The sequence below is a fragment of the Apium graveolens genome, chromosome 4 (genome assembly GCF_009905375.1).
Source record: "Apium graveolens cultivar Ventura chromosome 4, ASM990537v1, whole genome shotgun sequence".
Taxonomy (NCBI): domain Eukaryota; kingdom Viridiplantae; phylum Streptophyta; class Magnoliopsida; order Apiales; family Apiaceae; genus Apium; species Apium graveolens.
Genome location: NC_133650.1, coordinates 298142482 through 298166108, shown reverse-complemented (window position 1 = coordinate 298166108; position 23627 = coordinate 298142482). Strand labels below are relative to the sequence as shown.

The 23627-nt window shown below is 34.9% G+C and overlaps 2 protein-coding genes, 1 long non-coding RNA gene and 1 pseudogene across 3 annotated transcripts; 3 read left to right on the top strand and 1 right to left on the bottom strand.

Moving 5' to 3' along the window:
* The first annotated feature begins 3049 nt into the window (after positions 1 to 3049).
* Positions 3050 to 4740, top strand: LOC141719885 (mitogen-activated protein kinase kinase kinase 18-like). Its single transcript, XM_074522247.1, has one exon. It carries the CDS (start codon positions 3208 to 3210, stop codon positions 4738 to 4740), a length of 1533 nt encoding a protein of 510 aa, XP_074378348.1. The 5' UTR covers positions 3050 to 3207.
* A 3089-nt stretch (positions 4741 to 7829) lies between these two features.
* LOC141721320 (dihydrolipoyllysine-residue succinyltransferase component of 2-oxoglutarate dehydrogenase complex 2, mitochondrial-like) lies at positions 7830 to 14463 on the bottom strand. Its single transcript, XM_074524184.1, has 15 exons — positions 14305 to 14463; positions 14057 to 14143; positions 13838 to 13906; positions 13027 to 13087; positions 12878 to 12908; positions 11922 to 11989; positions 11104 to 11178; positions 10953 to 11008; positions 10829 to 10873; positions 10469 to 10738; positions 10213 to 10307; positions 9003 to 9093; positions 8813 to 8923; positions 8418 to 8612; positions 7830 to 8281 (listed from the first exon to the last, which is right to left on the bottom strand). The coding sequence occupies exons 2-15, from the start codon at positions 14111 to 14113 to the stop codon at positions 8090 to 8092; spliced, it is 1416 nt and encodes a 471-aa protein (XP_074380285.1). The 5' UTR covers positions 14114 to 14143; positions 14305 to 14463; the 3' UTR covers positions 7830 to 8089.
* Positions 14464 to 19153: 4690 nt separating this feature from the next.
* On the top strand, positions 19154 to 19620 carry LOC141719883 (putative mitochondrial protein ymf1; annotated as a pseudogene).
* A 2996-nt stretch (positions 19621 to 22616) lies between these two features.
* LOC141721319 (uncharacterized) lies at positions 22617 to 23624 on the top strand. The gene is made up of 2 exons (XR_012574688.1): positions 22617 to 23109; positions 23305 to 23624. It is a non-coding gene; the product is annotated as an uncharacterized LOC141721319 (long non-coding RNA).
* Positions 23625 to 23627: the final 3 nt, after the last annotated feature.

Here is a 23627-nt window from a genome sequence, read left to right as displayed (position 1 = left end):
CTCGTTTTATCCTGGGAGGCTATCGACTCGCACATACGGTGAGAGGCGAAATAGCTTTAAGGAGACAGTTTCAACTGGACTCGAGGATCTCTCTTCTGTTTATATCTTTTCTTCCTCCGTTTGATTTCGTTTACTCACGCACACACTTGTTTGATTATTTGTATTAATCGCAGATTGTTTTCACATTTTTATCTACAAATCGACGTGTTAGGTTCGTTAGAATCGACACGCATAATTTAAGTCCGAAATCCTAATTCTTGACAAATTGTCAAGTAATCGGTCCTTTTAAAATTCAAGGTGTTAGAGGAAAACCCGTTCCAAAATTTTATATTACTTTAATACTCTATCTTACTTAAAATCTCATTTATGGGTCAAAGATGAATTACAGACTCCTATCTTTGTTGCATAACTTTATCTTTCATGTTATTAGGATATCAAGAAATCGAACATGAGTCCTCTCTCAGAAAAAAAAAAAATTACCGGACCCTATAAGAGATATTTAGGGGTAGCACAACAAACGCGATATACATTTTTTACAATTTAGATATCTCTCGTTTATTGATGACATTCTTTCAAACTCATTCATATTCTAACGCCGTAGGAGTCGCGTCGCCATGCCCAAACTCTCCATTCAATATTGTTCAGTGGACTCTCAGCCATCTGGTTAAAAAAATCACCATATAAGAATCGCTAATTTTAGCTAAGAAAAATCACTCAACGTGCACAAATCTAAACAGCTTACAATAAAATACAGACTACATGATCATGAGTTTCCTAATTGACATAAACCTAACATGACTGATATTATTAGAAAAAACACTGTACATTACTCGTTGTGTATGTAACAAATTGAGATTTAATTTAGGTGTTAATCTAAAATTAGATCAAAATGTTGAATATCTTTTATGGGCCGTTTGGGAAACTAAATTTCATTAAAAATTCTTGATTTGATCAAATATTCTGTTTTGAAATTTGGATTTGAATTTAATTTGAAATCCAGGACATTCAAATATTAGTATAAATCTGAGAATTTGAAATGACAACTCAAATCCTGTCATTTGAAATGAAATTTAAGTTTCGCTCTCTTATAATATTTCAATAAACGATAAACGCAGATCTGGCTTTGGATTTTCAGTTACCAAGTCATGTCAAGAAATGAAATCAAATCTTGTTAGATTGTGAGATATTATGATATGTAAATCCAGTGGTGCAAGACAACACAAATTTAGCTGGATCACTGAAATACAACAGCTACTACATTGTTAGCACTTTAACAGAAGATACAATTTCATTGTTCATTTTCATTGTTTTCTACACCGACAACAATATATTTATATTGAGATAAATGCACTTTGCACTCTCAAACAAAGTTGAAAATATAATTTTTAGAACTTTCGAAGATACACCATGCACCCCTAAACTTACTAATTCAGTATGCACACTTTGACAGATTATAATTAAAAATAATAAGGGGTAAAAAGGGAACTTTATTTTAAAATGTAAATAAATTTTAGTTGGAATTTCAAAAATAAGTTAAAATATTTATAAAAATGATTTCTTGTATATTAAATATTAATATTGATCAGAATATTTTCATTAAATGCACTTTAAAATCATAACAACGTCAAAGATTTTAAAATGAAATAATTATATTAAATTAAATATATATAAAATATATATAATAAAAATTATTTTGAATTTAATTTAAGTAGAATTATATAATTTTTGGCATTAATAATATTACTAAAATTTAAAACTCAACTATATAATATTATTCAAAAAATTTAAAAATATTATTTTATAGCTATAATAATAAATTCAATTTTTAATATAATCTGAAAAATAAAAAAAATTAGTTTAGTTAATATTTTACTAAAATTCCCATATTACCCCTTACTTTTTTAATAATAACCGTCGAAGGGGTGCTTTCTGAATTGGCTGAACTTGAGGGGTGCAACCTGAGTTTCCAATACTATTGATACACATTTATTTTTGAAACAAAATAAGAGGGTGTAAAGTGCAATTTTCTCATTTATATTTCACAGAGTAACACATTAACAATTTGTAATTTATTGACATACGATATATCTATAATTACCTCCCCTGAAATAGGCTCAATCTTACTAATCCGAAAATATAACATTTTTTCTCTTTTCTAAATTTATTTTGGATTGAAAAGTGAACTACAGTTAAATCTCGATAAATGAATGCACGCAGGATATAATATTTTTATTTATTTAACAAAATTTTTTAATTATCAAATTTAAAAATATATTGTCTCTGTTATGTTGATATCAAATAAAATTATTCGGCCCGTAAAAGTTGGCTCAATTGGTTAAAGAGGAGCTATTACTTACCGACCGAGTATGCACCCGAAAAATAGCGGCTGCGGGTTAATTATGATAGAAAAAATAAAATAAAATAAAATAAAATAATTTGTTCGACAATATTATTAATTTATCGATATATATTTATCAGGATTCTACGAATATACCAAGTATATAAACACGGATTCCAGAAATTAATTGAAGATGATACACGCTTAATTGGTCACAACTAAGTGTGAACAATATAAATTTTCTTGGTAATCAGTTCGGATATAAAGTGTAAGTTTCTAAAGAGACCTTCAACAAATTGACTTGTATCTTTGGTTTCCCACAGGCTAAAAGTCAAATTCTAAATTTAAATAATTTAATTACTTTGACCTCCAAATTCAAATTACACATCCAAGTAATTAACCCCAAACTCAAATCACGGTATGTTCAATTTTTAACGCGCCTGCGCCGCAAAAATAAAGTAAGAAAGTGAAAAAGAGATAAGTAGCGGCAATCAAGGCACGTGCTCACGTGTCTTCATGTGGTTGGCTTTATTCTAAGGCAAGCAACCGCCGCTCCCAGCTGTAGACCTCTCTCTTTTCGCCACGTGGTGATCCCTCTTCTTACACAACTATTCGTTGTTTTCTTAGAGTGACGTACAAACAAACATCATTACCACAGTACTTACTAGTATTAATCCTCTTTTACATATGAAACTTAAACACATTTACAAGAAAGATTCTCTGTATTAAGAGAGTCTCACATATATATAAAAGACGTAGACGCATTCACTTTTTATTTATCAATATCTCACAACATTTCTATTATTCTCCTCCCAATCATATACACTTCCATATTCTCTCATCATACACACTTATTTGTTTTTTGTTCAATGGAATGGATCAGAGGTCCGATCATAGGCCGCGGCTCTTCGGCCGCGGTCTATGCAGCCACGACGTCTTCGGGTGACATGTTTGCTGTTAAATCGACGGAGCTTTCTAGCTCGAGATTCTTGCAACAGGAGCAAAAGTTTCATTCTCAATTGAATTGTGCTCGTATAGTTAAGTACTTGGGTTATGATGTCAAGGTTGAGAATAACAAGCCCATGTACAACATTTTCATGGAGTTCATATCTGGTGGTACACTTTCTGATGTGATCAAGAAGCAAGGAGGTTCACTTGATGAGTCTTTGATCCGAGTTTACACGACCCAAATTCTGCAAGGCCTTGATTATCTTCACTCGAATAATTTTGTGCATTGTGATATTAAAGGTCAGAATATTCTGCTAGGAGAAGATGGTGTTAAAATTGCTGATCTGGGATGTGCTACTTTTTTGGATAATGGAGTTGCTGCCACATCATCATTCTCCGGAACTCCTGTTTTCATGGCTCCTGAGGTTGCGCGTGGCGAGGAGCAGGGGTTTCCGGCTGATATATGGGCTCTCGGATGCACAATTATTGAGATGGCAACAGGATCAAACCCTTGGCCTGAGTTAAATGATCCTGTTTCCGCAATTCACAAAATTGGCTTTTCAGGAAAGTTGCCAGAATTTCCCAACAAGTTATCGGATAATGCTAAGGATTTTCTAAGCAAGTGTTTGAAGAGTAATGCTAAAGATCGTTGGACAGCCAAACAACTTCTTGATCATCAATTTCTTTTTGAGTTGTCTTATGAGTATGAGAAAGCGGAGAATTACAATAAGAATTCTCCAACCAGTATACTGGATTTAGGCTTTTGGGATTCGGTACAAGTCTCCGAGCCTTCTTCAAATCCAACCCGAATCGTTTACTCGTCCGATTATCCAGCAGAAGTTAGAATCAGGGGACTGATTGTTTCTGAAATGCTGCCAGAATGGGAAGATGATGAAGATTGGGTAACTGTTAGAATTAATCCCGCGGAAAACAGTGCACAAGTTTCTCAACAGATTTGTGATGATACTATTAGTTCTGATCACGAAAGCCCTTCAATTTATATTGAATTATCTGATCTTCCATTTTCAAACGAGGATTCAGAAAGTTCTATAGATATTCAACATTTTTTACTACCAGATTCATTAGTTTTTGAAGAGATGAGTAATAGTGAGAATAGTATGAGGACCTACACTGAGTTGTCAAGTGTAACGGTAGATGTTACTGTGTCAAAAAATTTGAATCTTGATGTTGATAAACAAATTAATGAAAACATTGTGTTATCTGTTATGAATGTTGTCCCAGCTGTCCACATGCATTTTACTTTCATTTCTCTGCTTTTTCTGCAAGTACAGAGTAGCAGCTGCTGTTGTAGTAATTTTCCAAGTAAAATAAGTAAAGTTAAGATTAGAATTTTACTTTTGTTATCTTGTTTAGGTACGGTTAATATTTCAGTCACTTATAAGTTACTACAGTTTAACGTTCACCAGAGTGTGAATCATATTCTGCTTATTTAATACAAACCATTTAAATACCAAAAAATAACAACAATTTAAACGACTCTTTTCTAATTAGCTACTGATTAAAAGTCAGGATATAAAAAATATCTTTACTAAATTTTGAAAGTCAGCCGGTACCTGGGCATAAATTAGTTTCCGTTAATTCCGTCAACCAACATTCCGGAGGGAGTCACAAAAATATTTCTCCCTCCGTCTCAAATTATCTGTCTTGTTTGACTTTTTATGCTTAAATTGACTCAATTTTGACCGTAAATAAAAACTCATTATTTCATTATTTTAAAAACCTGAAAATTGCATATTAAAGTATATTAAATGCACTTTATAGTGATATAATTTATATTCTTATTTTCAATTATATACTGTATAAAATTTTCAGTCAAAATTGAGTCAGTTTAACCGTAAAAAGATAAAACATGACAGATGGAATAACGTTCCCTAAAGTTTGTTGAAAGCAGAATAGGCCATTAGCCACCGGCATGAGAAAGTCAACGAATGACCCATCGGAGGGGTAATGTGAACACGTTTGACATTTTATTAGGTATAGGTGTACGGTGTACCTACCACCGTAACTAGAATGGTCAAAATAGTAATGGAGTTGTAGTATGAATGCAATGGTCATTCTTTATAGGAGTTGTATCAAGACAATAAGGAACAGTTGAGCTTTAACTTTGAAAATATAAGTCAACACACCTTACAGATTACATTCCCTATACACACACATACAATGAATTTATTCTATATCTAGAACATAAAACAAAGTCAACTGACCAGGTAAATTGAAGTAGTAGGTTGTAATTTAATTTTTCCTGTATTGTGAAGAAGAAGTTAAACAGACCCTTTTGCTTCTGCAGATTATTCAAAGTACATATTTTATCAAATGAATTAGGCAAACAAAAGTGAACATCTAGACTACATTCAGATACCAAAAGGTTGCTGCAAAAATACAAGTCAATTCAGGTCACCTTAAGCCACCCCCCCCCCCCAACCACTCCCTAGATCTAATGAATGGGTAAACTAAGACTTTGAATTTAAATAAAGTCAGCTAAATTAGTAGTAGTAGTAATTAAAAAGAAACAAGTTGGCTAAAAGGACTTAGCTCTTGCCCTTGCCTAATCCTTTAGTTAAGAAGCTAATAAGACCGCAATTTTAAAAAATTAAACAACTCAATCATTTATTCCAGGAATAATCATTGTTCATCCACTTTGGTTAGTGCATTGGGGTTGTTGCCTCACTACTTAATCATCTATTCCTAATCCTAAAAGGTGTATTAGTATAAAACAATATCCACAATCTATATCCTCATTGCACCACAACTTGGTATTTAAAGCAATTTTTAAATAATTTATTGACGATTTTTAAAAAATTGGCCGATTTTGATTATAAGACAAAATAGTTAATTTACCTAATGCTATATTTTTGAATATTTTTATAAATATATACGAATTATATATATATATATATGCCTATAGTATTACAATATATGTATATAAATATAAGTGAATAAATAATATCTCATGAATATTTATGAATCAATTTATTTATTTCGTGGACTTCCGTGTTTGTGTCGTGTACCCAAGGGTAAACACGTATTCGTATCCGTTTAGATTTTGTATTTCATCGTATCGTTTACTTTCATATTCGTGTATTGAAAAACCGAACACATATTCATTTATATCGTGTAATTCTAGTGTATTTTTATTGTGTCGTATATCAAATTGACATATTTAATGTCTACCCACTCAGCTTCTTAGAATGTTAAAGTTTCGAATTTTGTTCAAACTATAATAAATTTGATAGATAACTTTCTTTAAAAATACAAAAAGAGAAAAAGAAACTTGATAGAATAGATAGATGGTGAAGTCGTGATATAATACCACTCCCTTGTTAGTACATACAATACAATAACAGAGGTAGGATAAAGAATGACACTGAAAAATGATGTCACGGTGAAAAGATGGTGACCATAGTAGACGGACGATAAATATTCGAACTTTCTTGGGGGACGGTGGGTGTGGAATATAAAGGACGGTTGACTTTATATTTAAATCCTCTGGCATTGACACCATCACCCCCATCACTAGGGCATGATGAGGAATAAGACAATTTACTTGACCTGAAATACCAACCCCCCCTGCTACATTTTCACATCGAAGCACATTAGGAAATTAAAATAATATCCAATGCATCCATCTTCCACCCAAATTTATGAAAATGCATGTTTACTTGGCCACTTGAGACATGACTCTAGTGAGTCTTCCTCACCAATGACTTCATCACTGATTCCTCCTCTCATGTATATCCCCAATCCCAATTGAAAATATGCTACATACACCTCTTATTGAAAATAGCAAGTATAATTTAAATTTTTATAATTTTAAAATTATGAAAAGGTTATTACATTCTTTGGTTTTGAAACTATTTTTTTATTTAAGACATTTTTTCTGCACACATCACAAGGTGCATTAATGGCATAGTACTAATTTTTTTTTAAAAATTTCTTTCTATAAATATAAGTTTAAGTTATATAAATTTATTCAGAAAAATAAAATTTTAAAAATTATTATTTTAAATAAAAGATCAAAAGCACTTAGAATTAGAATCGTGTGCAGAAAAATCAAACGACAATTAAAAAGAAAGAGTATTAATCTAGAAATGACATGGAAAGATATGGCATCTCAAAGTCAGCCGTCCACGGTCTGCCATTACTACATGGACCATCGAAGTGGCCATAGAAATGGGTTACCCTACGCAGTCCGAGTGGACAGCTGCCTCCTATTCACTATTCCTATATTTAAGCATATATTTAGATATCTTGTATGATATCCTACGATTATCCCTGAAATTGCCTAGATGATGATGTAAACGCAAATATTATGTGCGCCAAGCACGTCAATCATCTTTTTCCCTTCCGAGTTGCATCAATAAAAAAGTGCTCAATCCAGACACCGCACAGAAGTGGAAATATTGTTCCAGTCCTTAATTATAAGACTACAAAAAACACTCAAAATCATGAACAAAGATCACGTGTCTGAATTACATAACACAGATCACGCAAAAAAGATTTAAAAAAAAAAGAAGGTACATGATTCAGCCAAAGTATACTAGTGTTTATTTGTTGCATTCATGGCGAAACGCCCTCAAATCATGAACAAAATCATCAGAACGAGGCAAAAATGATTTTTGTTTTTGACAGACATGGCATGAATATAATTTCTCATACTTTTTCTTATGGAATTCTAACCAAAAGTATACTTCCAAAATTATTATATTCTAATTCACTGTGTACCAAGTATATCTAGTTCCAGGTAGAAGTTGATGTAATCAAGTCTACAACTGGCTTGGCCATTCATATATCCAAAAGCAACCTCCTGGGATCTTCAACCACATCCTTAATGCGTCTGAGGAAATACACTGCCTCTCTTCCATCAATCAGCCTATGATCATATGTCAAGGCTATGTACATCATAGGCCTTGCAAGGATGTTACCTCCAACAACCATAGGGCGGTTTACTATCGAGTGCATACCAAGGATTGCAGACTGTCATGGTCGTTAATATACAACATCAAGTAAGAATAGATTAGAAAACAATTTAGGATCAGAAATCACCCCCGGTGATAAGATGGGACTAAAGAGATTATGGCCTGTGAGGGAGTGCAAAAGATATAGAACTTACCTGAGGTGGGTTGATGATGGGTGTACTCAAAAGGCTTCCATAAACCCCACCATTTGATATTGTAAAAGAACCACCAGCCATCTCGTCAATTGATAATGATCCAGCTGTTGCCTTTTTAGCAAGGTTATTTATCTCCTTCTCTATATCAGCAAAATTCATCTGATCAGCATTGCGAATAACCGGAACAACAAGGCCCTGACAAAAAAATTAAAAGTGTAAGAATCCAAGTCAGGACGCAGGAGTACAAGTAATCTATACCTTAATGCTTCAAATAAGTTTAGAATTCTCAGACAGGACATTTTTAAAAGCCAGCATCATGCTCCGTAAAAATATCTTTCTTCATATTCACATTAAATTTTCTATATGTAAAATTTAAAATGTATATCATATCTTGCCTTTGGAGTGCCAACAGCTATACTAATATCAACATAGTCTCTGTATATGATATCATCTCCATCAATAACTGCATTTATAACAGGCTGATTTTGGAGTCCACTCACAGCTGCCTGAAATTGGAAACATAAACTTTATAAAATTTGCTGAAAAAAGACAATCAATTGTTTTTTATCATACTAGCTAACATACTTTTACAAATCCTGACATAAAACCTAGCTTCACCCCATGCTTCTCAAGAAATGCGTCCTTGTAATCGGAACGAAGTTTCATCAAATTAGTCCTGCAATATGCAGTACATTGAAAAGGTAAGTTTTATGCACCATTCATGACCCACTTAAATACCAGATATCTGCCAGAATTTGTTACTTTAAGTGGTTGGTAGATAGATATTCTCCCTGAAGGTCTCATGATTGAACCTCTACCGTAGAAAAACTACATACAAAATATCAGATATCCTAAACTAGTAATCACAAAAGATGGAAACTGTAAAGCAAAAAGAATAAACTATAAAGCTAAGCTTGGTCGGCAAAGAGTTACTGGAAAGATCTTTCTAGATATAGACTCGAAAAGTTTGAATGTAAATATTTAAGTTGACTGAACAACTAGAGCTTGGACGGGGACACGAATATTTTATGGTGATAATGTAATAATACTGAGCTAAAGTTCTATCAATAACATTGATCAAGCTCCATAGTCCGAATTTTCAGGGGGAATAAAAAGAGCTCTGCTTGATATATGCCATCTATTATCTATTATCTATCTAATATATATATATATATATGATAGAGCAACTAGGGGGTTTGCGAGACAATTTATTTTATGAATTTACTATTTTGCCCTTCATCTTTATATATTAATAACATTTACATTTAACATTTATTACTACATAATTATTTAGTATATTAACAGTTTAAAGCATATATTAATAATATTATTTTAATACCAAACATAATATAAGGTTTTATGTCAAATTAACTGTAACATAAATATAAAAGTGAAGGAGGTTGTTAACTAATTTAGAACGGCTTTTTCATATTACACATACAAACAAATCTAAATACCTTATTGTGTATTGTTAATTTATGTCTATGAAAAAAAATAAATTACAAGAGATATTACTCATACCCATAATAATACAATTATCTCATTTGACTATCATCTTTCATATTTACTTGTTACATTTATAGTAAAAATGAACTTAATTACTAGTACTCTAACAAGTATCATAATTTCATGCATATAGCACTTAAACGAATCAGCGGATCTTTATTCTCACAACTCATTCCTTCCGTCAAGATCAATCATCATATAGCATGTATAAAACATGCCCGTGCCTTGCACGGGCTTAAGAGCTAGTTAAGTGTAATTTAATGAGAACATACTAGTACAGTCAACTTACATATCGACTTCATTAAATGTAGTCAACAACGCAAATGTGTTTTGAGAATCTTTCAAACGTGAAGCAACTCGTTTTCTCAATCTCGTCATAGGAACCTGTAACCACGATAGACAATATGCTGAGACTACTAAGGAACATATACATGTGTCTGTGTGTTCATGTGTGTCTTAAACAAACCAGATAAACTTATTCATTTGCAACATTATATTCATAATCATTTTTGGTATGTAGACAAACATATTAGAAATAGACTCACTCGTCTTTCTCTTTCTTTGGGAGGAAGCTGGGGCTCTGAAGCAGAAGTTTTGGGAGGAGTTGGCGGTGAAGTTGTTGCCTTGGACTTCTCTGTAGCAGGTGGTGGAGGAGTTGTTGACTCGGGTTTCTTCTCTACTTTCTTTTCAGTGGCAGGGGGCTGAGAAGAAGTTTCATCAGATGTCTTCTTAGGTGAAGCAACACCTTCACCTGATTTTGATATAACAGCTATCTTGGTTCCTGGTTCCACGGTATCCCCTTCATTTGCGACAAACTACAGGTATGCATATGAGTTCAGATACACAAATTCGAAATGGTGCAACGAAATAATAAATGATACCTATTTGAGCCTAGTTAGGTATACCTTTTGGATAACACCGGCTTCAGGGCTAGCAACATCAATAGTCACCTGATTTTCATAAAGAACGAATTGGTAAAAGTCTTAAAAGAAACTTTAGTTTTACAGAATTTCTACCTCCGAATAATACCTTATCTGTCTCAATTTGAGCAATTGGCTCGTCAACATCTACTTTATCACCAGGCTCTGCTCCAAATAAAATAGGCAAAACAACCGAACACTCAAATTTCACATTGACAATCGTTCATTAGTAAATTTCCTACTTAATGATAAAGACTTACGTTTCAGAAATGTTGCCAGTGTGCCATCACTAATTGATTCACCCATGAAAGGAACAACAGCATCAACCAGATCACCTATTTCACGTAAACATAAATCGACACAAGATGAGAGAACTGTCACCACATCAACCATAAAAAACTTTAGAAAAGAACAATGACTACCAAGTAAATAAGTATACTGAAAGCTATATCACAATCAGCTGATTCAAGACATCCGTTAACTAGTACATTTGGAGCCCATTTAAGATATATTGTATTTACCATTAAAATTGAGTGCCTATGGCTGGTCACAGGTAACAAAAAAACCACAATACTAATACAAGTTAATAAATACTCCCTCCATCCCATTTTAGTTGTCACATTTGGATTTGTGTCGGTCAAATTGACTTAACTTTGACCGAATTTTATTAATAATTTATAACTTAACAAAATAAAAAAATTATATCACCGGAAAATAGATTTAATCTACTTTAATATATAATTTTCAGTTTTTTGAAATAATATAAGAGTAATGTATAATCTTTGGTCAAAAATTGGTCAATTTGACTTCTATAAAAGGAAATGTGACAACTAAAATGGGATGGAGGGAGTATCAGGGTGTGTGAACTTGCAGAACATCTTCAAACGGGTACCGTTGAGAAACAAATTCACAAAAAGTATGGACAGCCAACTCCCTTGTAATTTCTTCTTATGGTGTCACAGGAACAGCAACTAAAGTGATGCATAAGTACTAGTAGCCTAGTTTAATGTATCATTATTCCATGCGCATGCATAACTGTGGACAAAATAACGGAAATATAAATAGAAAAATATCACACCACTATCAGAAGAAAATTTCATCCTTGATGTTTGTAAGTAGAATGGCTGAAGACTGCCCACCACTTCCCTGCACAACATATTGTAGGGAATTTTAACATGAGCTGTCATTTCATATGTAAATGGGTTACACGTTCCACTGTGCCGAGATGTGAGGTGCAGGTGTGATGATAAATGGACTAAACATCATTAATTCTATCATAGCATGGAATGTACAAAACATGCATATATTAGCTGTTGTAAAATTTACTTATCACCAATCCTACACTTAAGTATCAATCTGCATACTACAGTTGCATTTTCCAATTTTCAATCCATCCCATCACAATTTACAGGCCTTCGTGCTTGATGCTTTTCTGTCTACATTTAATCTTATAAAAGAGTACATTCCTCGATTATTGAATCACAATTTATAAATGTTAAGCCCTTACAATAGCACAAGTCTTCTTCAACCAGACACAGCAATCATCATAATATTATCAGAAGACGAATGGTTTAACTACTGGTTCTCATGTTCATGGATAATACTACAGGAGCTTAATAATGGTTCCATAAGTTAACAACCTCAATGGGGGTACAAAGGTCGCTCTACTGCTTTAATCTGAGTTGGTTTGATTTAAAAAACAGTCATGCCTGCCTAAAACCCATTCAAATGAGTCTTTCCATACGCGAAGTTATAGGTTATAAAGATTATGCAAAGATATAATACTTAATTTCAACTAAACCTTTCTAATATTTAAATTTCTCTGATTCATAATTAGTTCATAGCTGTCTACAAGATCTAAGGAGCAAATTAAAACATGGCAAGTTCTTATTGCACCTAGCACATCCAGTCATCATAGTGTTCCAAGATATTAAACAGAGATTGCAGATACAAGGCAATATATCTGGCTATATGTTAAAGTTAGACATTTCGTGTTGATAATACCAACATTTGAATAGGTATTCTGAGACTAACCTTGTTGGCCTCGAACTCATTGTGTCGCGACCTGTGTCAATCGAGAAACGGTTAAAGCATTATTGATGTATAAGAAGATTTTTTACGTAGGTTGTACCGTGCGAATACTTTCCCCAAAAATTGAAAAAACAAATATAACTCAAAGTTACCGCTATTTATGAGGTGACAGATGCTGCGAGCATTGCCAAGCCTTCTTGGGAGAGATATTATCTGTACATAAAATTAAATACAATTACAAACTTGTTAATATTTTGAGCAATTTTGTATAATAATTGAAAACAGATCACCAGGTTTACCAACAAAAAGCAGGAACAGATGAGTATATCATTTAAGAAAACAACTTAAACATTCCTTTAACAGCGTAAACAGAAGACTGAATTATACATGAACTAAAAGCAGTGAGAACAACAAGCATGAAACCTGAATACAGGGTCAGATAATTATACGATATGTATTACTCAACCAGCGCATCCATTTAATTAGTCTTAATCATAACTATGCTTCTTTTTTGTTGGAGGAATGAAATGATGTAAAAATGGAATGAAATATTGTGAACAAAACCAGAGGGGGCAAGAATAATATGAGGGTAGACCGTAAAAAAGCAGAAGGGCATTTGAATTTTTAATTTTATATTGAGATTTGTCTCAATTTTAACTGAGCAATGCGCAACACATGTAATCCAATATCTTACCATCTACTAACGGTCTTTGGTAATATAGATACAATTATTTACGGAAAGCTTCTCAACAGACTCAAAGTACAAATTCATACCAAACCTGAGCTAGAATATAAAATAAAGCAAATACAATACATATATACATCTAATAATTTTCAATCGTAACATAAGCACTAAACAAAATTTCAATTATCACAACTCGGAATCAAACAAATGTTGAGAAACTAGAAAACAGAAGTCTAATACTCTAACAACTAAACGTAAAACTGAAAATCAATCGGTACCTCTTCCCCGAATTCATTGTCACACAGCCTAGGAGTGGAGAGTGCAGGACGAACAGACTTTCCAAAAACCTACACAAAACCGAACAACTCGATAACTGCCTAAACATAGAAATATGTACACACATATACAAACACACACGGCTTGTTTTATATCTATAACAACAACAAAAGAATTGATAAACAGTTAAAATAAAAAGAATTAAAAAAAACGAAAAGTACCAGAGCAGAGGAGGTGCCGCGAGAGGCGACTGCTTTTCGCCTAATAACAGCGAACATAGTTGGCTTGATCTATACGTACAACACAATCTGTATGTATAAATTACATCATCAAACACTAAAATTAAGATCCTAGCAACCAAATAAATGGAGATTAAGATAAAAAAAAAGGAGCGAATATAATAATATAACAGAATAAACGTGGAAATAGAAAGAAGAGAAAAGGATGGATTAAGAATAAAGAAGCGGACCTGAGAGTTGAGAGATTAGTTTAAGGAGATCCAAAGGTTAGGGTTCGCAAAGGAGGAGGAGATTGTGTGTGTGTTTATATATTCTTCTTACTTTTCTTCTGCAAGGAAAGCTGCCCCCTGTACTGTTTTTTTTTAGTAAGGTCACGCCTCACGCGCTGCTCATTTTTTTAGGAGAATAATACTACGTATTACTTTATCAAAACAAAAGAAGAATAATAATATTTATGTTGTAATACACCAATAGTAATTATGAAATAGCTACTAAATTCAAGAGTAAGAGAATTGGGAAATATGAGCATAGAAAAGAAGCTCGGTACAAGTTTTTTCATTCTGCAAAGCCATCTATTTATAGGCAAGGTGAAGAATAAAAGCATTAAATACATTTTCATAATTTCTACTCCAAAAATTTAGCCCTACTATTATAATATTTGACCACATGACAAATCAATTCACAACACTCCCCTTTGATTGTCATTGTGGTATGGATCATAGACTGCTTCGTTAAAATCTTGTCAAAGAAAAACCCAATGGGATAAAAAATTTGATTAGGGAAAAAGAGTACAATCTCCACTTGAAAAAATTAATCATTCTCTGAGTTTTGTTGAAACAAATCCTTGAGTCGACGCATTTTCTATCGTAAATTCTCAAATGTTGAATTCCCCTCATTCTGTAAAACCATAGAGTATCACCCTTAGTTATAAGGGCACTTTATAACTAAGGTTTTGTTGCCCCAAAATGAGGAGGTTTATTATTCTATATACGCAAGAAATTCAACGAAATCTGATGCTTAAAACATGGTAAATCACCCATAACCATCGCTTAATGAAGGTCATGAGGTACTCGACTGGGAGGGGCGCATGTAGCACTTATGCCTCAATTTAGCCCTATTTAGGTAAGGATTTGGCTTACTAAACCAATATTTTCACAATTACTGTTCAGGGGGCCGATTCCTTCTGGTTTTATCACGGGATGGAATTAAACTTAAGTCCTCGGGAACGACCTGCCTATAGTTATCTGTTCTAAGAGTCGTGCCTCTGGTATCTTGAGAGACTATTCTTCTAAAACGAGGTTGTAGACTGATTTACCTTTCTTAGGGAGAATGAAAGTAATCAAATATCACGCTCTTTCGGGTGTATAACAACTAAGTAAGTGAACAACCTTCGCTTCGGCCATCCAATCCTTGGTAATCAATCACTTGAATAGTTTGGTTGTTCTCTTCCTATCGTTGTTCCGGAATTATTATTTTAACAGTCGTGTACAACTAAATATGGTTCTTCGCGAAGCGGGACTGTCTAGCAACACGTCTAATAAGAGAAATCCTTCGTATGAACACTAATATGAAAGTTGGTTGTCCTAAACAAAGGTGAGTTAACTCTCATCTCCTTCACTGGTGTTTAGGCCGCTAGCCGGTGCTTGTATCCTTTATTAAAGAATACCTGTTGTAAGGTACTCAATCAAGTAAAAGCTGATTACTCTGTACCTTAGCTTGGAACAGGGGATTCCTCTATCTATATACCTTATCCAACGGAAGTATATGGTCTATGATATGTATTCCTAAAAAAAGGGCTTACGATAGCTAGGAGCTAAACCCTGCAGTTATAACACCAATGCTTGTATCTCCTACGACTAGATAGCTTGGTTGTGTATTTCCTCTACCTTACCCAACTTCTCAACAGGTTCTCCCCCACCGGGGAATGCTGTTCTCCTAACGCCGGTTAAAGCTTGGCTTTTCTCTTTCTTGAATAACCTCTCCCATTTGGTCGAGCATCTTTCATAACCTTAAGCCTGATCCCAAACAAACGTTCAACCTGACGAAACTCTCTTTTACCAAAGGAAAAACTACTCTGTAAACTTTGGTTGATAACCCTCTAACTATCGGGGACCGTCCCGTGCAAAGACTATTTAATTGGGGGGGGGAAATCCGCCTTTCTTCCCGGCTAGACCAGTGAGCTATTACGCTTTTGCGGATGAAGATCTACTTATCCATAATTACGAACACTAAGAGAGTCAACTTCCCTGTAAAAGGAATGAAATCCAGTAAGTTGTTTTGGGATAGCTACTCTATACCAGGACCTATTCTATATGCCCCCCCCAAGCCCGCCCGCCTGCCTAAACTCTATATATGTCTGTGGTTTCCCCATCGGAAACAGGGGCATAGTGATAAGGCTCTATTTGAGGCGATGAACTAGCTTTCTTTCATAACCTTCTTCTGCTTCTTTCGCTTTATTGCTCTTCTAGGAATCTGAGATCTATTAGTGCTAGTTCTATCTCTAGTCTACTGGAAAACTCTACTTTACTTCGGATGCGCCCAGTAGGTTCGGCAACATAGAAGAATACGACATGGAGACTCTTCATTTGACTAATCTAACCTCGTTAGCAAAGGAAGCATCTGACCTTGCGATACACCTGTCATTGAAGCTCTGAAGGAGCCCTTTTATGTGCTAACAACATATCACCAGGTTCTCATTTCTAATTCATTATTTGCTTTAACATTTTAATTTCCCAATCAATCCTTTTCGTCCCTTTTACTTATTATAGGATTCATTCGATTAACTTGAAAACAACTTATTCTTCTAAACTGTGCACACCCCCTTTAGATCGTTTTATTCGTGCTTGAAAAACGACCCCATCGGTCCGCTATTTTTAATATAAATTATTAGCCGTCCTCCTCGGGTCAACACCAATCCAATCTCGACGAAATCACTACAAGCAACTACATCAATAAGTTTTCCTCTCGTCTTTGTACTGTATTTTATCTCGGAAAGGCTATTCCCTCGTCCATCGCTAGGCTGTGATAGAGTTCAAGAGTTGAACCTCCTACTAGGTCTTTCCGATCGGGTTTGACTGCCTGGCTCACTCTGGCATTTACTGTCCAAGTACATCAAGATCTCCATTATGATGTTGGCAACTGCCCCGGTAGCCTTTTGAAAAGGTGTATCCGCTCCTTCTACTCTCTTAAAGTTTATTTAAAGAAGTAGATATAAGTATAACAGCTAGGACTCTTTTCCTAATATATGCACGGTAAAGCGACTTTCAGTCAATTTCCGAAAATAGTAACTGCCGCAAAAAGGCATTTTGTTGAAAGTTTTTAATAATCGTCTGCTCATTGAAGTCGCACTTATCGAGCCTCTATTTATAGAGTGGTAGAGGAATCTCGCCATGCAATACGAATTGCATTGCAGGCACAATTATGACTAGTTCTCCGCACTACTAATCTGCAGTTGAAGACTATCATGCTTTTTTAATGAAAAACTGGCTAGCTCTGGCTACCTTGCGGAGCAAACAAAATCTCCCCAAATCACACTGCTTGTATGAAAAACAAACTTTGTACAACCAGCTTACGTGGAAAAGATTCCATATTTCATGCCAATAGACCCGTGACATCCATGTACCGAGTCGTCAAATGAGCCACGTTAATAAAGCCCAAGCTTATACGCATTGGCCCATAGGGTGTCCCAAGAGGGCCCGAATGAAAGACCCAAGCTTACATGAACCATCAAATAAAGTCCTACAAATGAAGACTTGGGCTTGCTTTGATGATGGGTAGACATCTTCCTTACTAAGGAGGTTGGATTCAACTTTATGGAATGTACGCCGTTGTCATCGCCCAAAGAAGTCAATAACAAGCCATTGTTTGACCAATCGCGTATTCTCAACCAAGAAGAATAAGACAGGAATGTGTTGTAGAACGGGTTCTCCCTCTAAAGTCCTTTCCACAACAGTAGCTGAAAACGAGGTCTACTCTGTTAAGGAGGCTACTTGAGCAACTTTAGCTACAGGAACACAAGCTACGAGCTCATTAGCTCCTTTGGCTGCATTTGCTACTTTTGCTTCTTATTTACCAGGAAGGCCATAAACTACAATCGGCAAGGATGAGCTTTTGCATCCTGTCTTGTCCGTAAAGCCTGTTACTAAAACGGGACGCCATTACCTTTCTCCAGCTGCAGGAATACCGGCGCATTAGCTACAAATAGGAACAACTACAGATGAATGCCCAGAATCTGCTGCTTGAGAACCAGAAGTGACATAGAAGAAGAGTCTCAGTTTGTGGGAAAGAGCTGGTGCCTTTAATATTCCTTACTAGGTACTATCCTTAAAGTAAAGGAGGAACCGTCCAAAGAGGGTCATGTCATCCCATATCGTGAGGGGATCTTTTTTCTTTCCTCTTTCGGATAGGTCTAAGGGGGGAGGAAAGGACAATTGCTATTTCATCCGGTGCTTTCTTTATCTTTGCAAGAAGGTTTGATGGAGGAATGCCGGGAATGAGAGATGGGGTACTGAGACTGGAGCTAGTGGTTAACTATTCATATTCATCTTCCTCTCCCTTGACGGGAGTGAGTGCAAAGAGAAGGAGGCGGAGTAGGAATAGGAATTCAGAATATACTTTTTGAAAGAACGACGTAACCGGCAGCTATTGAATAAGCCTTCCCTTTTCCTTGACCGGTGATGTGGAATAACCGGTGTGCAGATGAATTAATTACCGAAAAACTTTCAATCCCATAAGAAAATAAAGAAAGTAGCCTAGCAGCCCCGATACGCCGAAACCTCTTATTTCGGCTAACTTACTGCCGGAGTCATAAATTGCATAAGAGAAGAGACACCATATTTTTTTTATTAAAAAGAGCTCTTCCGAATGATAAAGAAAAAGGGTGCTTAGGTTCGTTGGAAAACCCAACGTTTGTCATCCTTCTCCCATGCTTTCCGTTGGTCAAAAACCAATAAAAGTTCTCTAGACTTCTTCGCTACTCATACATGAATGACTCTCTTTCTGTCTGGAGGGAATACTTTGTTCGAAAGAAAGATCCCTCAACTGGATAAATTTTCTTATTTCACACAATTCTTCTGGCAGATGGAAAGCCTGTTACGAGTAAGTGGAGAGGAAAGATCTCCAGAGATTCTTATCTCATTCCATTCCAGCGGCTCAACCAATAACCAATGGCGAAAACTCAAAAATCCATGGTTTCCCGGTAGAACCCTAATTCGCCCAAGTTGTTTCGGAACCGGAAAAAAGAAACGGTTTTTCGCACAGCTTGCTCATAGTGCAGGTCCCACTTGTATATCGTTTTGGCCGAAGAAGCATCGGACAGGTTGGAGTTCTTACTTTCTTGGGACTCCATGAATCAAGATCTGCTTTTATTATATGGGCAATACCGATCTACTTTCACTTTAGTAGATCATATGGATGTAGAAAAAACTTCTCATTTTGGTGAATTGGAAACATCTCTTTTCAATTTCTATTTACCTAGTTCATATCTTTGTTTCGTGTGTTCCCGAGATGAATTAAACCTCTTAAATCTCGGGATTCCACCTAAATAACTGCGGCCAGAGAGTAAAGTAAAATAGGTCGGAGTCTGAGGTCGGGTCGGACGAGGAGTCAGGAGAGGGAAATATGAGCATAGAAAGGAAGCTCCGTACAAGTTTTTTCATTCTGCAAAGCCATCTATTTATAAGTAAGGTGAAGAATAATAGCATTAAATGCATTTTCATAATTTCTACTCCTAAAATTTAGCCCTACTATTACAATATTTGACCACATGACAAATCAATTCACAACAATTTAAATTATACTCAAGGACACACACTTAAACTCTTTTAAATTTTTTTCTCCTAAATTCAAATTTTATATTCACATTTTTATAAAAAAAGTTTAAAAAAAAATTATGAATCTATACTATATATTTGCCTTATAATGCGTGTCAAATATGTGAAGAAAACCTACAAATAAATGAGTGGGACCGAGAAAGTATACAACTTACGATTCTTATTCAAGAAATTACAAAAATACTAACGTTTCTAAGTGTTTTTACGATTTTTACTATTTTCTAAAAATATTTGCATAAAAATGGTATAAACAAAATTAACCAAAATCAAACGGATATATAAATAGTTGAATCTAGTTTTTTTGTTCAATTTGAGGTTGCATGGAGTTGTATTAACTCGTTGATGGTTGCATTTAGTTGAATTAAGTTGCAGAAAATAGTATTTTTGTAGAAAAAAATAAATTAAAAATAATATTTTTGCAAATAATAAATTATTTGTGCAATTTTTTTGAAAAAATGATAGTATTTTTGCCCAAATATCTTTGGACTTGGGTATTTTCCAAAATAGCCCTTCTTATTCTTACATTAATATATAACTTTCCATTTATGAAAACTGTGTTTTTCTTAATTTTAAAAAGGTAATGAATAACATATTTAGTTCATAAAACCAAGAGAAGAATATTCGCTTAGCGGAAAAAAAAAGGAAGAATATTAAACAATAAAAACATATGTGTATTTCGGAGTTAGAAAAATGAATTTCTAAATATTGATCAAAAAGTTGTAAAAAAATTACTATTATAACCGCTAGTTTCGTGGTGGCGAACTTGTGTTATACTAGTTCCTTTTTGACAAGATAGTTACATGATACCAGAGATCAAACAATTAGCTCTTCTCAGATAGTTCTTTATCTTAACGTCTCATCAATTTTACCAGCTGCTAAACATATTTCACATTCTAAAACACTCCAAACGAATCATTTCTTGGTTGAGATTGATTGTCTGGTAGTGGTAATGCTGAACTCTTGGGTTATGTTATCCTCTTATCTCCCTCTTGCTTAGCTATTGCAGAAAACTTACTTTTGCGATGCCTAATGTTCATATTACTTTTGTTAAACCACCTGCGGATAGTGCAGCTCATGTGGCACGAAATGCACGTTCATATAAGAATTTTTCATTCCAAACTAAAAACCAAGAGTGAGACTGGTAATTATCAATGCAGAACATTCATTTCATTAATGTTTTTCATTAGGCAACCATGCATACTAATCGGACTTACACTCATACATGATACTTGCAATAAGAACAAGTTACAATAATTAATTAATAAATCTAGAGAGGGAGCTGATCAGTTTTAAGGAATCCCTCCGAAGCCAACAGGTACTCCAGGAAACAAGCTGGGAACACCGTTGCCATTTAAGCCACCAAGTATTCCCGGAGTGAAACCAGGAATGCCACCACCAATGCCACCACCTGCACCTGCACCTGCACCTCCACCTATGCCTCCACCTATGCCACCTATGCCGCCTAAGCCACCTCCCCAGCCAAACCCACCTAGGACACCTCCAATTCCGCCTGCACCTCCACCGAAGATGTTCTTCTGATCTTCAAAAGTACTCTTAAGCGATGAGTCCACCAGCATTCTTGCACTAGTGGTACCATACATCAAGGCACCAAGCAACACAACAAGTACAAGTTTGCTTGACTTGTCCATACTCTAGTACTAGGCTTAATTAGAGATATTACCTACAAGCTACTATATTACTCTACAACACACTAGTACAACAACTTAAAACTGAGATGAAGCAGAGGCTCAACTAGTACTCGTATTTATAGAGCCCGAGAGAGCTGTATAACATTTAATTATCACGCAGGTGGAATAAATGTTCTGCAAGGAGATGGTTGAAAATTCAGAAGCTAATCAATTTCATTCCTTTACCAGCGCAAGTTAATACTCCATCCTGTTCCCTTTCTTGCCGTCTATATTCTTGCAGACTATCATAATACTACGACATTTCCTCAACGAATTGCATTGACATAGTATCACTAGTAATTTTTAATAAATGTTGGCAAGCATTTTTGGCTATGTATCCTTCATTAAAATGTATGCAGCAGCAGCAGCACCAGCAATGGATATTAATTCGTCCTCTGCATAGTGCTTGCAATTAAGTGGCTCTTTCTATTATCAGCTCATTTGTAATTATATTTCTGCTTGTTCGATAATGAGTTGCAACATGTACACTTGTTTTTCCTGCTACTGGCTCTCTCTTATCATAGTGGCAAGAGAGCTTTGAACGAAGTTTTGGTTATATCAAATATTAAACCAGTAACTTAAATTAAACATACTTGAAGTCTTGAACTGTTATTGTGATTTATTTTTAGTGCAGTATCACGAAATTGTATTTATAGCAAGTTAAGCCCCCACAAGGGTTGTAGAAGAGCACGATAGAAATAGGACAGTATTGCCCCCAACATAATCTAACACATGCCCAGCCAATTAAGTTTGATTTTGATTATTATTCTAAGGGTAGTGCCACAGTAGTGCTAGTGGTACTAAATTTGGTACCAAAATTTGATGCCAAATAACGTAACATGGTTGACTTGACGGTTTGAGATATTTTTATTGGTGAAATTTATGTGATACGGACATCCAATGATATCTCTAAACAATGATATCTCTAAAATTATTCTTATTCCAACCTAATCGAATTACCGTTTGAATTCTCTCGATTTAACCGGTCAAAAATAGGGTCCGTTGGATAGGCAAACCCCTCAAGTGGACATATCTGGGCTATATGGTTCGGGCTTACACATATTCTTGTAATTGTAACATGCATCTAAGTTCAAAGTGATCTACTATCACTATTTAACATGCACATCAGGCCCATAATTTAAAACACCTTGGCACTTGACAAACCCCAACAAGTTATCTTCCCAGCCAAACATCCTCGTTATCCACAATCATATCACCTATGCAAACTTGACGAGATATCTGAAGTTGAACTCATAATATTGAATTGAATCAAATACCACCCCTGTTCAATGACGTGCATTTGTTTCCAGTTTCCGCTGTTTACCGTACTTCAACAACTCAAGCAACCCCGGCAAATGAAGAAGACAAGTACATATCACGACGCAATACGGTTTCAGCATAGGCGACAAAACATTGTCTCGCCATTGAGAACAAATGCACTAACCTCTTCTCTTGTTCTTGGAGTAGAGTCAGTTGCAGCATACTCTGGGGACTTGAAAGTATTACTCCGCACAACGTCAGTCTTCTGTATATTACCTTGTCTCTATTTTCACAAGTCTTAATACTATTATTCACTTCTTTTGTTTCTACCTGTGATTTTTCAAACATCACTATCTGATTACATGAACATAAAGAAAAGACACATTGTATGTTGCAAGATCAATGCTTCTGTTTCAAATATGTATATTTATCAAGTTACCTGGTTTCACAGAACGGGTCTTCTCTTTGTGTACTGGATTGCCAATTTTGTGGTGCCTGAGCTCATTATGAAGGATCTCCAATCTGACAACACAGAAGAAGACCAAGAAACAAAAGAACAAACAAAAGAAGATGATTCTACAGATTGAGCAAATAAGCGATTCCATAAGCAAACAAAGGCACCTAAGGACTTTTGTTGACACTGCAGACTCAAATATATTGTCCTGGGGTTCTTACATTTTCTCAGTTCGTATTAAACTACACTGTGCAATGTCCCCTAATGGCTTTTCACCAGACTCTTTATTTCATAATGAAAAAGTGATTAGTTTGAAATAT